The sequence below is a fragment of the Gadus morhua genome, chromosome 1, assembly GCF_902167405.1.
Source record: "Gadus morhua chromosome 1, gadMor3.0, whole genome shotgun sequence".
Lineage (NCBI taxonomy): Eukaryota > Metazoa > Chordata > Actinopteri > Gadiformes > Gadidae > Gadus > Gadus morhua.
In genome coordinates, this window is record NC_044048.1 from 15613641 (window position 1) to 15632136 (window position 18496).

General features: G+C 46.0%; 1 protein-coding gene across 1 annotated transcript in view; it reads left to right on the forward strand.

Annotated features, from left to right (window-relative positions):
* Window positions 1–18203, forward strand: part of atp9a (ATPase phospholipid transporting 9A) — a 31876-nt gene extending 13673 nt beyond the window's left edge. The window contains exons 15-28 of the mRNA XM_030357588.1: window positions 2424–2585; window positions 3503–3595; window positions 3852–3935; window positions 4933–5103; window positions 8246–8344; window positions 10262–10351; window positions 10517–10661; window positions 10964–11028; window positions 11370–11525; window positions 12907–12971; window positions 13256–13364; window positions 13937–13994; window positions 14408–14611; window positions 16170–18203. Of these exons, the coding sequence (XP_030213448.1) occupies window positions 2424–2585; window positions 3503–3595; window positions 3852–3935; window positions 4933–5103; window positions 8246–8344; window positions 10262–10351; window positions 10517–10661; window positions 10964–11028; window positions 11370–11525; window positions 12907–12971; window positions 13256–13364; window positions 13937–13994; window positions 14408–14611; window positions 16170–16306 (1638 nt within the window). The 3' untranslated portion in view covers window positions 16307–18203. The remainder of the gene's footprint in view (window positions 1–2423; window positions 2586–3502; window positions 3596–3851; window positions 3936–4932; window positions 5104–8245; window positions 8345–10261; window positions 10352–10516; window positions 10662–10963; window positions 11029–11369; window positions 11526–12906; window positions 12972–13255; window positions 13365–13936; window positions 13995–14407; window positions 14612–16169) is intronic.
* Window positions 18204–18496: the final 293 nt, after the last annotated feature.

Below are 18496 nucleotides of genomic sequence, written 5' to 3' on the forward strand. Positions count from 1 at the left end.
AAGGTACTGAGGGCTGGTTTCCTATTCAAAGGTAGCCTGTGGAAATGTACGATTACCCCAGCTGCCTTGGCCCTATACAATTCATTTCTGCAGCCAGGGGCAATGCAATAAGATGACCCTCCTGTAGACCTGGTTGTTTGCTTTTCCGTAGCCATTTCAGCAAGCCTCAGAGCCTGACTTATTACCTGCTATGGCTGCTAGAGCCACAGAGTAGGAGTAGGTTACCATGCCAGTGACGTAGCTGATTGTTGAACTCCAACACGGCGGCGCCCTGTAACACTTTCACCCCTTTCACCGTACAATTTAATCCCTTTTAGCAAGTTCAGCCATTTTTAGTTATTGTACCAATGAGAAGGCAGACAATACATCTGTTGTATCAACTAAACTTCAAATTTCAGTTCAGTTCATCTTTAAGGTGGAGTTGGCGTGGACTCTATAGGCTGCGTCTAGGTTGTAGGAACCTGAAGGAGGAGGATTGTCTTCCACATTTATGTCCTTGATCAGTAGGAATCCTTTGAAGTTCAGGAAGAAGATTGTGGAATTCAACAGGGTCCATTTCCTGCGGTGTAAATACGGATTTCCTTAATGTGTTCCTCAGCCCACTGCACTGCGCTCCGGCCATTTCCCCCTATTTGAAAATTCCTCCTCGAGCAAAAATATCTGAATGCATTCATCGGCTGTTACTCCTTTCCGATGATCTATGGAATCTGTGTACTACATTGTTCACAAAGATATTGATTTAGCAGGGTCATTTACATTTACTCACACTATGCTATGCTGGATAAGGTTATATGAAGTGTAGTGCAGTAATGAGCCACAGAAACCCCTGGGTTATTGTGTGCCAATGTTATTTTTGTAGCCGAATGTTCAATTGTGCGAAGGCTAGACCATGCAATTAATGTGTATCGAATTTCACCATGCTTAATGTCAAAGCTGTGATTGGTTATCATTCCTGGGGCCTTTCAGGAAGTCCTATTATAGACACGGACCATTTCGACTGTGGGCGCAAGGCTTTTGGCAGTTGCTCAAATTGTGTTTTTTTTATTCTATGTCTATGACTTTTCCGTTGGTGTTTTATATTTTTATACGATTACTGGGAAACCGTGGAAACCAATAAATTCGCTAAACTAATGATATTCACGATGGAAATAAAGCTGTGTTGACGTACAGGTCCAAAGTTGGAATCGATTTTATGCCGCTCAAGCTAAATTACGCCCAAATCACTTTATCATGTAGATCAAGGGTGATTCAAAGACCATTTGTTGACATATGAATCATCTGCCTTGAAATCCTACTTAGAATGATGTCTGAGTCAAGCCACCCATCTTGAGCCCAGAAGCCAGGGCAAGTGATTCCAGAGAGCGGCTGCACAGGGCTGCTGTGGTGAATGCTGCCTCATGGCATTCCTCCACAGTGAATATCTCCAGACTGTGACTAAGACACAAGAGTCTGTGCACATCCCCGCTCCTGACGAAGGACGCTGAGGCCCTCGTCTGGTTAGAGCTCCAACGACCACGGGGGCTTAAGCACGACCCAGTGCGGTTCTTCCTCTTTGTTTCCAGAACCACAGAGAGGGGTTCCTCCTGGAACGGTTGCTGGATCACCGGCTTCCGTTTTTAGCCTCCCCTTTTTACGCCATCGGTCACCGGACTCTCGTCAGAGGAGCTGTGATGGATTGGCTGTGGGATCGTGGGTTGTAATCTCCGGTCTGGAACATATTGGAACTCTGTCATCTTTCTCCCCTTTTCCTCCTCCATCTAAAAAGCGAGTGCTCTCTCTCTCTCTCTCTCTCTCTCTCTCTCTCTCTCTCTCTCTCTCTCTCTCTCTCTCTCTCTCTCTCTCTCTCTCTCTCTCTCTCTCTCTCTCTCTCTCTCTCTCTCTCTCTCTCTCTCTCTCTCTCTCTCTCTCTCTCTCTCTCTCAGCACCCCTTCCCCCCGCCCCCCACTTACAATTCATTAATGGATGTTATCTGTGGTCCTTCCTGAAGGACCTAGCAACGCAAACAATGTTTGGACCAAAAATGTGATGTTTTCTTTTTTTTTCTCTTTCTTTGGTCAATAGTCTAGAGTGCTGAAAATGCTTAGGCTACTGATCACGGCCTGGATGGTCTTCGTGCTCTTAACCAATCAATCACACTTAAGTGTCCTTCAGTATTGTTGTAGCTAATTCGATTCATGTGCTGATGAATCTCATGGACATGATGGCGGAGCAGGGTTTTTACCATTAAAAAATAGTTGGTTAATCAATATTATGATAGACATCTTTATGGGCATGAATGGTGCTTTTAAAGTCCTCCAATGTAATTGTGGCAAGCACTTTAATGGTTTTCCCTGTTGGAAAGTACCAAAACAGCTTTCTTTTGCATTCATTTTTTCGTCAATATTATTGGTTGATGTTTTCCCCTCGCATCATCTTTTTTTCAGGTGTCTTTGGTGCAGTGGACAGAGAGTGTGGGCCTGACTCTGGTGGGAAGGGACCAATCATCCATGCAACTGCGGACCCCTAGTGGCCAAATACTGAACTTCACCATCCTCCAGATTTTCCCTTTCACCTATGAGAGCAAGAGGATGGGAATCATTGTTCGGGTAAGGCCTGGTGTAACCAGGGGGTGTATATATTATTTTATTATATTATCATTGTTGACAAATAGTGTAAGTATGGTGGTCTACAGTTTGATCAATATTAATCGTTTAGGTGGTAGGGGTTATTTTTTGTTATCAATGTTAATTAATCGTTAAGGTGGTAGGGATCTTTTTTGTTATCAATGTTAATTAATAGTTTAGGTGGTAGGGGTCAGTTGTATTATCAATGTTAATTTAAACTTTAGGTAGTGAGGTTCAGTTGTATTATCAATGTTAATTTAAACTTTAGGTAGTGAGGTTCAGTTGTATTATCAATGTTAATTTATAGTTTAGGTGGTAGAGGTCAGTTGTATTATTAATGTTAATTAATAGTGTTGGCGGTGGTGGTCCTACAATTATTTTGTTTTATTATAGATAGAAGTAATCGAATACCTATGAATCATATGACTGAGGGCTAGGGTTTATTTGGTTTTATTACAAATATAAGTTATATAATTGACTCATTTGCAGAATCCCTCATCTGGGAATCCCTCATCTGTTCATAGAAAATACTTTGATATCGTTTCATGTTTGTACAAATTAGGAAGCAAAACAAATGCCTTTCAAAGAGTGATCTGAGAAAGAGCTCAACTTGTGGTGAACTCTGATGACTCACTTTATTATTCGTTGGCGTAGCTAGACTGCTCAAAAAGCAGGAAGCCTGGGATTGTAACTTGGCTTCCTTGTGTTTTCGAACCGCTTTACATCCCATGGGCATACCTCAATAAGCACTGCTTCTCCCAGTCCCGTGACCGCACACCTCTCCTTACCGTGAAAAAACATGGCGAAAAAACAATAAACATATAGATTAAACTGGCGTTGGTTTTGGTCCCTTTACATGGCCTATGCATTTAATGTGTGGAGTGTGTTGTTGGTTTTAGGATGAGTCGACGGGAGAGATCACGTTCTACATGAAGGGAGCGGACGCAGTGATGGCCGGGATCGTTCAGTACAACGATTGGCTGGAAGAGGAGGTGCATATTGGTTGTTTTATTTTTAATCAAATGTATGAACATTAACACTATCCTTTTTTGTGTGGGTATTTCGATAATATATAGCCGCTACTGTTGCCGTATTTAGTTGAGTCACTTCTTACACGAATAGTCCAGAGCGTCATTTGTTTCTGTGTCTCCCAGCATAACAAGCAATAAAATACGAGGCGAAATGTGGGCGACGAATTGCTAAAACTTTGACGGATGATTTCCTGCGGGGCTGTTTGTATATTAACAGTGTGGAAACATGGCCCGGGAAGGCCTGCGGGTCCTGGTGGTCTCCAAGAAGTCTCTCACGGAGGAGCAGTACCAGGACTTTGAGGTGAGGGTCCTTGGGGGTCCGACGTGGGCCGCTCACCGCTCACAGTGGGGTCCTTATGTAAAGCACAGTCTTGGCTTCTCCTCTCCGGCTGCCTCTGTCTGTTGTTTGTTTGGCCTTGAGGGATAATTGAGTCTTGCTGAAGTCATTATCGGAGCTGCAGTCTGTAGGTGGCTGTTGGCCAGAACCCTTTTACGTAACTCAAGATCATTAGTATTATGTATTAGTGTAAGTATATAAACCTTTTTTATGTTTTCATTATTATTATTATTAGTAGTAGTAGTAGTAGTAGTAGTAGTAGTAGTAGTATATATTTTTTTAATAACATAAAAAAATACATATTTTTCTTATTAAAAGAGAAAGCTCCTAATAGCCCTTCTTCACACAAACATACAAACATGCACGCAACTGCCCATGCACAGACACACACACGCATTCATCCCTCTTTTGCTATTGATATTGCATACCCGTCCCCAATTCCCCAAGGGCCCATTCAAGCATGGGCCCTTACTGATGCAGGGTGCAGAGCAGCCCTTTCACCCCATCCCCCTGGTCTCCTGCAGAGCCCCGTCTGTGTGAATGGGGGAGTGTGAACGTGTGAGAGTTTAGACAAACAGAGCCAAGCATGTGGGCAGCAGTGAGTCACTTAGCCAATGACTCACAGAGAGTTTGGGTTCCTGCATGAGTCATGCGGATTGTTTTAGCCTTATCTCACTTCTAAAATCACCAGAAGACATTTCAATGGCTCATAGTATTTGTGCGGCCACCCGAAACCATGGTAACTTGATCATTAGAAATGGGAGCCATCAGTAACATTGGGGTGACAATCTCTGTTTCCTCTTTCCAACGGGAGAAACATGCTTTTAATCATCTGGTCCACAATTGATTCGTTTAACATGCTTGCGATGCAGCAATTTCACAAATAAATAAATAGAACAGGATGGCTTTTTTCTTGATAGCTTCCTTCATGCGTGCATATGTTGCTCACCCTGCCCTCTAGGCGCGGTACGTCCAGGCCAAACTCAGCGTCCACGACCGCTCCCTGAAGGTTGCCACGGTGATCGAGAGCCTGGAGATGGAGATGGAGCTGCTGTGTCTGACAGGCGTGGAGGATCAGCTCCAGACCGACGTCAGGCCCACCCTGGAGATCCTCCGCAACGCAGGCATCAAGGTAGGCACCCTAGGGCTAAGAAGTTAGGAAGCACTCTAGGGTTTATAGCAACCTAGGACTAAACAGTTTGATGGGTCACACAGCACCCTAGGTTAGACAGATAGACAGCACCCTAGGGTTACAGAGCACGCTAGGGCTGGACAGATAGACAGCACCCTAAGGAAAGACAGCACCCTAGGGCTATACAGATATACAGCTACCTAGGGATACACAGCTCCCTAGGGTTGGATGACGAGACAGCACGCTAGTATGTGGTGTAGTATATATTCTACTGCTAGAAAATGTGTAGTGTAGTAGGCCTTTCACACATGCACCGCAAGCCGATTATTCTGTATGTGGGGGTTTATGTGTGAACGCAAATGTCAGAATCAACCCCTCATGTGTTGATGATGTTTCTATCATGGGACTGGCGCGAAACCATGGGCACGGAGTGTAGCTGCTTCGTTTCTTTACGTCCCAACTTGCCTTTCAACCTCTGCTTTCCATCTGTTGATATTGCGGATGCGTCTAAATGAATGCAGTATTGTACATCACCGATAAAAGAGTGCGTTAAAGTATGTGTAGCCTCACCGCCATTCTTTGATGTGTTGTAAACAGCACAATGCGTCACACCGCTGCATACCTTTTTTGTGTGGCCCTTCCTCCTACATGCTCCACCCAGGAACCAGCCCTCGCCTAAAGTATATGGAGCATCTCCAATATGTGTAAACACGTCTGATGCCGCTTATCCCAGGTTGTGTGTTGCATGTGTGAAAGGGCGACTCCGGATCCTCTCCGGACATGATTCTCCAGAGTTCATGTGCGAAAGGCAAATAGGTGTAATGGATAGGGTGGTCAACCCCAAATCTGAAAGGTGTGGGTTGAATCCAATGCAAAATACCTTAAAGGTCCCATGACATGAAAATCTCACTTTGTGAGGTTTTCTAACATAAATATGAGTTCCCCTAGCCTGCCTATGGTCCCCCAGTGGCTAAAACTTGCGTTTGGTGTAAAACGAACACTAGCTGTACTGCTCGCCTTTGAAAAACGGAGGCTCAAGCGCGCTGATTTGGAATGTCTGTGCTCATGACGTCATGAGGAATCTCAGCTCCTCCCCTTACTCTGCCTGGCCCGCCCAGAGACGTTGGCCCGCCAATGAGACTCGACCGTGCGAGCGCCACATGTGTGTGTGTGTTTGTGAATACACACACTGTAACGCAAGTGTTTCTTGTCGGTTCTTTGACGTGTCTTGTATTTCCACAACGAGACTGTCGTGGGGGTTATCTGAGCCATGGTTGAGAAGGAATTGGGGGAAAGGAACTTTGGTTTGACTCGCTGAAGTACATGAACTGCGACATGCCGCCGGTTGCCGCGAGGCACCATCGCCCGGCAGCGGGCAGCCGGCAGCATGCAGCGCACGGTTCAGTCGGCTTCAGGTTGATGTGAAAGTGGAAGAACCAGAGACGACGCAGAACCCGACAAAGTCGTTTGTGATTCATAATATCGTCTGGAGGCGCACACAATATGTTATATGATGTAGATTATAGATATCTATGTATTATATGATATTATTTAGATATAGAGCTCCAGGACTGTAATGCAAGTGTTGTAGCCTACACTTCCTTGTTATTTGGATAACCGTTCTGCTGTTGGTGTGATGGCGCATAACACGTCGGACTCTCGTCTCTGGTATTTCTACAACGAGACTCGTATTGGGGGTTATCTCAGCCAAGGTTGAGAATGAATTGGGGGAAAGAACTTTGGCCTCGACTCCCTCAAGTCAAGAACATGAACCACGACAAGGAGGAGAAAGGGATCTTTGCCGGGCAGCGCTAAGGCACCTCCGCCTCCGGCGGTGGTCCCTCAGCGGGGCTCAAGCGGGAGACATTCGCCGCCAACAATCCCTTTCTCCTCCATGTCGTGGTTCATGTTCTTGAGGGAGTCAAAGCCAAAGTTCCTTCCCCCCAATTCATTCTCAACTTTGGCTAAGATAACCCCCAATACGAGTCTCGTTGTAGAAATACCAGAGACGAGAGTCCGACGTGTTATGCGCCATAACACCAACAGCAGAACGGTTATCCAAATAACAAGGAAGTGTACAACACTTGCGTTACAGTCCTGGAGCTCTATATCTAAATAATATCATATAATACATAGATATCTATATCATATAACATATTGTGTGCGCCTCCAGACGATATTATGAATCACAAACGACTTTGTCGGGTTCTGCGACGTCTCTGGTTCTTCCACTTTCACATCAACCTGAAGTCGACGGAACTGCGCGCTGCCTGCTGCCGGCTGCCCGCTGCCGGGCGATGGTGCCTCGCGGCAACCGGCGGCATGTCGCAGTTCATGTACTTCAGCGAGTCAAACCAAAGTTCCTTTCCCCCAATTCCTTCTCAACCATGGCTCAGATAACCCCCACGACAGTCTCGTTGTGGAAATACAAGACAAAAGAACCGACAAGAAACACTTGCGTCACAGTGTGTGTATTCACATTGATGTGGACGTTGAAGAACCAGGAACGTCGGAGAACCCAACGCGGTCGTTTGAGATTCATAATATCGGCTAACACAGCTTTTGGCCGTGATAATATAGGCCTATATTATATGATATAGATATCTGTGTAGGCTATATGATAATATTTAGATATAGAGCTCCAGGACTCCCGTGTGTTCTAGAATATTTACAGAACACGGCTAAAGGCTGTGTGCGCCTCGCCATTGCGATACATCCACTGTAAACAGAGCGCATGGTACCGTCCCTGGCTGCAAGCTGCTCAGGGCCACACCCCCACCCTCCTCCTTGACAAGCCCACCGAAACAGCGCATTTGGGGGAAGCTCAATGTGCGACTGGCTCGGAGTGGCTGTAACTCTGCACCACGGCTGAATTTCAGGAACGTCTTTGAATACTGTGTTAGTTGCCCACTAATACCTATATTAAAGAATACATAAAATAGCATGTCATGGGACCTTTAATAAATATCAGCCGAATGAGTAATGGCTGAATAGTGGTTTTTAGAAAGTGTAGTAAAGATAAGTTCATATTGAAGTTGCTCACATTGAAGAAACCAAAATCTATCCTTACGGTAATTAGATGAAATGTGTCATTTCAAAACCCAACCACTCCAACCTCCCCCTGCGTCTTTGACCTGTTCAGGTGTGGATGCTCACGGGAGACAAGATGGAGACGGCCACCTGCACCGCCAAGAACGCCCACCTGGTCACGCGCAACCAGGACATACACATCTTCAGAGCCGTGAGTACACAAGAGAGGGACCCTCTCTTCCTCGTGCGTGCGTGCGTGCGTGCGTGCGTGCGTGCGTGCGTGCGTGCGTGCGTTTCCTGATTGTGGGGTACTGATACTGGCTAGCAGGGGTTAATCTAAACCGGGAAAGAGGGGCGCTGCGCCTCCTTGTTTCAACCCAGCGCCTCCTTGTCGAAAATTTTAAATTACTTAAAATCTCCCGGAATGGAGAGCGAGCGAGCAAGACCGGGCACAGGAGACAGACGTGCTCCTAACCGCGTTTGCATCTGTGTAGCGAGCGCGCAGCACAACAGAGAGGGATCTAGAAACTGTGCATGAGGCAGTGTGCACGTGAGCCTCAGGCGCCTCCTGATTGGCCTGGATCGGTAAGTCAACCAATCAGTTTACAGTGTAGGCGGGCTTTTATCTCTTCTCCCGAACCAAATTTATCAGTTCAGTGAATCTGAGAGTGTCTGAGAAGAAAGAAAATATAGCGTTTGGTGACTTAGTTTTTTAAAATGTCGTGCCGCGGGGTGAAGAAAAGCAAGGATTGCCTGGGGCAGAAGAAGATCACGTCGTTTTACTGTCAGGAACCTAAGAGAGATGGCGGAAGCGAGATCGGCTCCATTGAAGGAGCGATTGAAGGCTCCATTGAAGGAGCAATCGTCGGCGAGGGATCCAGGGCGTTACTGGAAGACTCAACCGCGCCCCCTTGTGAATTTTTTCTAGAAAAACCCCTGGGCTAGTATCACCGGCTACACACAGAAACCTGATTTGCATGCAACTATGTTTCTCCTTTATTTTATTTATTTTTTGCATGCAACCTCTTGCGGGCCAGAAAAAAATTAAGAGGGGCCGCATTTGGCCCACGGGCCGCTAGTTGAATAAGCCTGGGTTAGGCTATGGTAAGGATTAGGGTAGGGCCAGGGTTAGGGGTAGGGTAAGACTAGGGTTAAGCTAGGGGTAGGTTGGGGTAAGGCTAGGTTAACTGGAGGGTTATGGAAGGGCTAGGGTTAGGCTAGGGTTGTTGGCCTAGCGCCCGTGGACCAGCCACTATACATCACCCAACCACACACCCCTCCCCAGCTCTCACCTTGGACAATCCCGGCCCAGACCAAATAAATCCCCTTGCCTGTCAAGCACAACAAAACCCAGGTCTAGCGCCCGGACCTCAAGGCAGGAGAACTCCCGGCCGGCCACTCCCAGAGGAGGCCCGGCGCTTCCTCATCTGTTTTTCAGGTTTTGCCCCCACACGCCTTCCCCTCTGGGTGGCTGCCAGGGGGAGAGGAGGGAGAAGGAGGTAGGCTTGCGTACAACAGTGGGTCAGTGGAAGTGCACAACAATGGTTGGCAGAGGTTTCAAAAAAAGAAAGCCCCCCCCCCCCCCCCCCTCCCCTCCCCCTCTCTCCCAGTGGATGGGAGATGGGGGGGGGGGAGGGGGGGACTCCAGTGCTTACATCTGGGTTGGCTTCCTGGACGACACCGGGGCCGTGGGCTGGATTGACGTACTCTGGGTTACCGCTGGTCAAAGGGTGTTGCTAGCAAGACCACTTGTTGACAGACAATATACAAGATCAGCCCGATATTGTGATAGCACAGTTATTTTGTACACACTTTTTTTGCGATGTCTGTAACAAAACAGTCAATTTCAAAACATGTTTATTTTCAACATGGGGGGGATAGTTAATTAGATAATTAATTAGATAATTAATATACTGTATAATATCAACTGCTGGGCTGCAGATAGAATGTGTCTACATATTTATCCTGTTTTTGTTGTATATTTGATGTCCCTAGAATGACTGTCATTATTTTGTGTGTGTGTGTGTGTGTGTGTGTGTGTGTGTGTGTGTGTGTGTGTGTGTGTGTGTGTGTGTGTGTGTGTGTGTGTGTGTGTGTGTGTGTGTGTGTGTGTGTGTGTGTACGCTAGGTCACAACACGAGGGGAAGCCCACCTGGAGCTTAACTCCTTCAGAAGGAAACACGATTGTGCTCTGGTGATATCAGGGGACTCACTAGAGGTAAGTGTGACAGACAGGCAGACAGACACTGGCCAGGACAAACACAGACAATGCACATTAAATACAGATAAACAGCACAAAGCAGGACATCATTTATTTTTTTAATCAAAATAAGAATTACATATAATGTTCTGTATGTGTGTGTGTCGATGCGTGATCCTCCAGGTGTGTCTGAAGTACTACGAGTATGAGTTCATGGAGCTGGCGTGCCAGAGCCCCGCGGTGGTGTGCTGCCGCTGTGCCCCCACGCAGAAGGCCCAGATCGTCCGGCTGCTGCAGGAACGCACCGGCAAGCTCACCTGTGCCGTGGGTGAGTCTCCCCGCCCCCACGCCCTGCTGCGGCCGTCCAACTGCACAATTGATCCAACAAAGCAATGTGTGCTTCCAGATAAGCTATCGGTTTCCCAGGATTACAGACACACACCCACAAACGGAGATCACACACACACACAAAATAAACCAATCTCACAGACACATATCACACACGCACACATGCACACATACACCCACACACGTACGGAGATCACACATGCACAGACATCACGTACCCACACGCAGCGGTGAGTCATAGATGTGAATCCTGACACTTCGACGGCTGTTGTTGTCTTTCAGGGGACGGAGGAAACGATGTCAGCATGATCCAGGAAGCCGACTGTGGCGTGGGAGTGGAGGGAAAAGTAAGAATCTGTCCCTCTCGTCAACACAATGCCGCGGCCATCTCCCTGCCGCCGCACCCCCTGTGGTCCTTCCTGCCAATATTGGCTGTCACATGTCAAGGGAGGGCTGACAACTCCGAGCATTCCTGTCTTTTTACTTTTGACTATGTGACGAGAGATGGGAAACGGAGGGGATAGGGAATGGCACTGAGCTTAGGATGATAGAACGGGTAATGATAGAGAAACTTTTTTGCTTCCCAACACATTCATTCTAATATTGTCTCATGTGCTCCAACGTAACCCCCGGTAATGCCTTTGCTGACCTTCAAACACCACCCCCCCCCTTGTGTTGTCAACGACAGGAAGGTAAGCAGGCCTCGCTGGCTGCAGACTTCTCCGTGACTCAGTTCAAGCACCTGGGCCGGCTGCTCATGGTCCACGGCCGCAACAGCTACAAGAGGTCAGCCGCCCTCAGCCAGTTTGTGATCCACAGGAGCCTCTGCATCAGCACCATGCAGGTAGGCCCTACTCCTGACACATAACCACTGTGGGTATCATTAGAAGGGACATCTTAGACCACCAGGTGTGGGTTTGATTAATCATTACAAGCCGTTTGAAGATCTGCCTCTTCTGACATCACAAGTGGGTCCACCCAAATGTATGACAGATAGATGAGCAACGTTTGCTACAGTCCACTGGGTAGGCTGGTAGACTGATCTATCCAGCACACATCTAGGTGGACACGTCCACTTGTGATGTCAGAAGGGGCAGATTTTCAAAACGGCTTGTAGCAGTTAATCGCACTCACACCTGGTGGTATGATATGTCACCTTTAATGGTTTGTTTTGCATTTTATTTGTGAGGGTCGTCACCTGACAGCTTATTGATTTGCACTAGGCAACCACTGGGTTTGACGCCCCTAGTGACCGGAATCAGGTGTATCATTCAGGTGTGTTCGTTTTCAGTGTATCAACTTCGTTGGCTCATGTGAGTCGAGAGTTACAAAAACGGTCAAGAGGATTCTAGCTACCCCAAAAAAGGAAGTGAAAAATCAATTTCATGTTAAAAAAAGATCTTGCGCTTCAGACGTTTTAGCCAACGAGACAAAACCAAAGCAGACTCTTAAGGTCACGGATGATCGGCAAGGTCCAGTGGTCAAGCTCGCTACGGCTCCGTTCAAAGGTCTGACCATCAAAAGGGCGCGGTCCTGGATGAGTCAGACCAAGTGGGCACCGTGGTGGCCTTTCTGCCCAGTTCCCACTCCAACAGCTACATCCAAGGTCCTGGTCCAGCCCCCCCCCCCCCCCCCCCTGCACCACCACCACCACCACCACAACCACCACCGCTGTGGGACAGCCTGTGACTCACTTGACCCGCTCGGCCTTCTTGAGACCTCACAAGGCCCCCCTCCTCCTGCACCACATGGCTCCTGTCTGTCACGTCGAGACAAACCACAACAAACTACTGACACGTCTCAGTCCTGGGCACACCTGGCTGGAGAATCTGTCTGGCTGCGTCAATATTCAATGTTAAATATTCATATCCCCATCCACATGTTTGATAGAATGGGTCTTAAGTGAAAGAGTTATTAATGCCGAAACGGCAATGGTTGCAGCCCTGGGGGGTCTTTCAACATCATTGGCATTAAGACCTCTTTTAGTAGTGAGTGGTGTGAATTATTTATTTCCTCATTGTAGTTATTTGGGCGTGAATGTTTTTCTCGCTTAGATACTGGACATGCTGCTATCCTCTTTTACCACAGTTTGTTGTTGACTTGTGTTTTGGTATGTTCTAGGCCCGGGTCCTCTCCAAATGCCCTCATGCGTTAAATATGAAAAGCGAGTAAATGATGACTCACACTTAATAGCTCAAAGACAACGTTGTGCTCTCTGCTCGCAGGCCGTCTTCTCGTCTGTGTTCTACTTTGCCTCTGTCCCGCTCTACCAAGGATTCCTAATCGTCGGGTGAGCTAAATACTTTAACTAAGCGTGACGTCTCCCTTGGGCATCTGCTCGCTTTGTTTCACTTGACATTCTCTCTGTGCCTCAAGCCCTGTCCAGCTTCATGTCATAAGAATCGGGGGTGGGGTTCGGGGGTTACGTTATGTCATCGACAGAAATGCACTTTTAGGTTGAACTGATCCCGATGGTAGAAGGATATTTTTGTGCAGGGGGAGAACGCAATACTAGCACAATGCAATACAAATACAATACGGCCGCCCTGACTGACCACGGCTTTTGTGTTGCAGCTACTCCACCATCTACACCATGTTCCCCGTGTTCTCCCTGGTGTTGGACAAGGATGTGAAGTCTGAGGTGGCCATGCTCTACCCGGAGTTATACAAAGATCTGCTGAAGGTGTGTGATGGCACACTGTGTGGTTGGATGTTTGGTCCTTTACAAAGCATTGTATTCTACGATTTTCACGGACATGGGCAGCATCGTTTAATGGTTCTCTTGTTGACAACATTCAGTGAAATAATCCAGAAGAGATCAAGAGACTATGTCCATGCATCTGCCAAACATTCCTCAGAAGATTGTCTGTCTAGAAACTTGTAGATGTAATGCTTAACTTTTGTGCCACACAAAAGCCGATTTGTTGTCCAAAAAACAGATGCATCCAACACACAAGCTTTTCACAAGCTTTCCTTGATTCATTGTACTTATTCCTGGAACAGACTTAACATGGATGTTTCAGAAAAATAGGAAGCCTTTTAGTACATTGAGGAGATGTTTGCCTGTGGCTAGGTGACCTGTCTTAAATGCATTTCTTAACAACACTGGTACTGTATGCCAACTACGTTGAGCATTTATTGGCTGTTCTCCAACCCTAACCCTACTCCTACGGAGGGATCCTCACTTGATCCTCACATTATTCCAAATATATTATATTGCTCTTATCGTTTATTGACTTGTTTTTGTCTTCACAGGGCCGACCGCTTTCCTTCAAAACATTCCTAATATGGGTGCTAATAAGCATCTACCAAGGTACGGTGTTTGTGTTTCAATGCTGCTCCTAATTTGCCTGCCTTATGTGGAGTAAAAATTGCAGAAAGGATAATGTTTAAAAAGCCAACCATTCATTGCTTACAGGTGTCTAGTTTACTCTTTTGTCACGCTTTTATCCAAAGAGACTTGCAGAGAATTTTGATGCATGTCACTTATGAGCAAGAAGAGGGTGGGAATCTTACAAAGACATTGGGGCTCCAACAGCCTAACAATCTTGACACTCCACATTATCCTGCCATTCTTTCAGCATTTCAGGCCTACTCATTTTTTAATTTCAATTCCATCCGTCTTAAATGGGAACAGACTGTTCCGAGTAATCGGAGTAAAGGAAGGACCCTTATGTCATGTTTTGAGGTATCGTCATGTCATGTGACTCGTCCCTGTTCCCGCAGGCAGCATAATAATGTACGGCGCCATGCTGCTGTTTGAGTCTGAGTTCGTCCACATCGTGGCCATCTCCTTCACCTCGCTCATCCTCACGGAGCTGCTCATGGTGGCTCTAACCGTCCAGACCTGGCACTGGCTGATGATGGTGGCCGAGCTGCTGAGTCTGTCCTGCTATGTGGCCTCGCTCGTCTTTCTCCACGACTACATCGGTGAGAGAGCACATCAATACACACAGATTGAACACATTCATTCAGTTTCCCAACACTTTGGAGTCGCATATGCGGCCGCGGTCGAGAAGCATCCAGGTGTTTGACGCTACATTTCTTATCAATAAAAAACAATAAGATCTTTCAAAACAGTTTTGAAAGGTCTGGTACACACCCTATCTGTAACAAACAACTGAATGCTTTGTGTCCAAGAGCGAAACGGCTGCTGTTAATCAGCGTGTCGCAATGTTCAAAGAGAAAAAACAATGGGTGTCTCCCAGACCTTTCAAAAGTGTTAATCATATTTATTGATCTAAAATGTATTGTCAAATACCTACATGCTTCTTTCCCGCAAGTTGGGGCTGACCTTAACTCGGGATCACAGGCCCAGAACGGTTGGAAACCACTGCAATTATTCACAGATGTTCTACGCAAGCCGGTTTGACGGTTGATTATTTAGACATTTGCTTGTGGACACCGAAAAAAACGATCTGCTGATTCTAAACATATCCGTCTTGGGGGATTACTCGTGTCCAGAGCTTCCTAACCTTGGAATAACGCAGTGTGTAATAATAATTGCGGGGAGCTTCCATTGTCCTTGTTGTGTTGGGCTGTCAGGAAAGCCAAGGTGAACATGCTGACGCGTGGCCCTGCTCCGGAGAACATGTTGGCATAGCGTGATATTACAGGGGAAATCCTTGTTGCCTCTGCGACCGCATTGCAAACAATGCAAACTAGACTTGTTCTTTTGTTTATTCTATTACATACAATCCAGATTTGTTAGTGGTTTTTTTTATAAACTTGTCAAAGGTAAACATGCTATTTATGTTCTCTGATCTTTGTTTTCAGGCTTTTGGATATTCTATTTCTTGGCCTGCGTGAAGGAAAATGTCAATTGCATTTCTGCTTGCTTAGATTATTCATACATCCTTAAAATGGAGCTTTTCAAACCTTTCCAACGCTTTATTTTGGGCCTTTATGTAGGGTGTGGAGGTTCAGTTTTAGCCTGCAATCTAGACCACTGAGAATCATGAGAGGAATGTGGTCAAAAGTTGCCCTATTTGGGTAACTTTTTTAGGCTTCAGTCTTAAAAGTCAAATTTAGTCTAAAAACATCTTTATTTAGAACAATAGCTTGTACCTAATTTTAGTTACATTTTATCCAAGGCATTTATTTATTTTCCAGTGTTTATTTATTTTCCTATTTTCAAAGCATAATAGGCTTTATCCATAATTCTATTCCTAGCACTACCAAGAATAGCAGTGTCCGAAGCAGCATTTATTTACTGTATTAATGTTGTAATATACTATTGCTAAATTCTGTTGATTTTGATGATTCTTTAAGACATTGTTGGACAACATATCCTGTTACGTTCATGAATTTTTAATTGTTTTATCAAAAATCATACTTTTCCCTTTTTCTTTTTATTGTCTTCTTTTGTAGGACATTGATCTTAATCATACCCTATATATGGTTCGGCTCTGTGCGTCTCTCACACATCCCACCTTTATCGTGACCCCTGACCCCTTGTGACCCCCCCCCCCCCCCCCCCTCTGTCCAGACGTGTATTTCATCGCCACGGTGTCGTTCCTGTGGAAGGTGACGGTCATCACCCTGGTGAGCTGCCTGCCGCTCTACATCCTCAAGTACCTGCGGCGGCGCTTCTCTCCGCCCAGCTACTCCAAGCTCACCTCCTAGAGGAGGAGCCCCGCCCTCACACTCACCCCCCCCCCTCCCCCTAACGCCCCCCTAACGCCCGCCTGCCGCCAGCCTCCCGCCGGGCTCGTTTACACCGGGAGGGAGCAGCAACGCGGCCCGGCCCGCGCTTCAGGGGAGGGCCAGGGGGAGGAGGAGCCCTGCATCCCCCCCCCCCCCCCCTTTATTAATATTAATTTATTCATTCATGTATTGTTTATCTCCGGTTGAACCGATCCCTCCGGTGCACATCCGCAAGGAAAGAAAAAGAAGATCAACGATTTGTTTGGATGTTTTTTTTTGTTGTTGTTGTTGTTGTTGCTGAATGGGAAAGTGAGTCGTGATTGTTTTGGATGTGTTTTTACTGGTGGTTGACACTGGTGTTTTTATGCTGCATGAGTGTGATGCATAGCCTATGGGATAGGCCTCATCGTGGTACAACACCCACAGAGCTCCGTACACTGGAAGATGTCAATAGAATAACTTACTAATACTAACACACAAGCATCGGGCGGTAAATGCTGACAGACGTCTCGTAATCTGCATTATTAAAAACCCTAGTTGGAAATGTATGAGAAAGACGCGTTATGTGAGTGAATCATGAGGCTAGCTCTTCCCCTCGTTCTGCCGAGGTGTAGCCAGGTGGGTTTATGGGGGCTGTAAGGATCTTTTAGAGTCATATCTAAAGCGAAACCATAAAGAGGGAAGGCTTATTTCAGCCCAAGCCGGTCATATATTCTCAGGACCCGATTCACACTATCCCTTAACCATGCGCTATAAATGGCTACTGATAATTATACGCTGAAACATTTTCACTGAGCATGGAACGTGTTGATGCGTTCGTTGTGTACTTGTTTGTGCGTCATTTCCTGCTACTCAACCTCAACATGATGGAGGCGGTGTGGTTGTTTACTTGGAGTGACCCCTGGTCTCTGATGTTAAACCAGCCCCATGTCTTGTGTTTAAGGAACATGGTCGGCCAAGAGAAAAGTTCACTGCGGCCCGTCGTGGCTCCTTACTGGCGGTGTGTACAAGCCATGCTCGCTCTTCCTCTCTCCCTCTCTTTCACACACACACACACACACACACACAGGGGGGGGAGCTATAGATGTACAAGCAGGGATACTTGACCTCCTATGTGTCCACTTCTAGAAGCTAACACTGGCCATGGTTTAGCTCTGCATGATGACTCACTCCGATGCACTGACCCAAAGCTAAATCCAGCGGCCCTCTTGTCTGGTTCTATTGACCACGACCAAACGGCCTAAAGGCCAAAGCTAAAGCTAACCCCCATGAATTGTCCTGAGTCATATATGATTGGGATGGATTCAAAAAACCTTAGCTAAGTAAATCTTCACTTTAGAATTAGTACACATTCTCAATTACTGAGACCTCTCTCATCTTCCTCTGAGGAATTAATTATACTTGCCGCAAATGAAGCAAATGGTTATAATGGTTTTGCTTGTTTTTCACCTTGTGTAAGTGTGTTTGTGGACCGTTTTACAGATATCATGATGAAATGGTGACTGTGCTCATGATGGTAACCTGTAGAAAACCAGGAGGAAAAAATAAGCTACTAGGTGCCATCCGTACTGATTTATTGGGCATATTTGAATAAATATAAAAGTTTAAACCCATTTAATTTGCAACTTTTTGCACAACCTTTATAATGATTACACATTTTTGTTATAGGGACATTGTAAATGGATGATGAATGGAGGTTAATTAACACGTGTTTTATTAAGCCATGATTAATGTGATCGTGCTTGTAAATAACTATTTTTGATTAAGCATTTTTTTGTTTTAATTATATTAACTTATCTCTCGAGAAATGAAAGAAAAAAAAGAAGAACTGAGTGGATAATGTTATGATGATGAATAAAATCTTATGTTTTCTTTTTTTGGTCTCCGTGCGTGCCCATATGTGTGTGTATAAGTGTGTCCATAATGTGTTGAATCCTATACGTTGAGTTAATACCCGACATGTTGAGCCCCTTTCTCGCCAGTGGAGGGAGTCCCTGGTGGCAGAATATCTTCAGACCCCCTTTGCCATCTCATAATCAACACACTCTCCCCTGCCGTTTGAGATGGTTATAAACTAACTAGTTCTATGCAAAAAGATAAATCATGTATTTGTTTATTACTTATCACTGTCATACTTCATATTAAATGAAGACTTCTTGAATTGCCCAT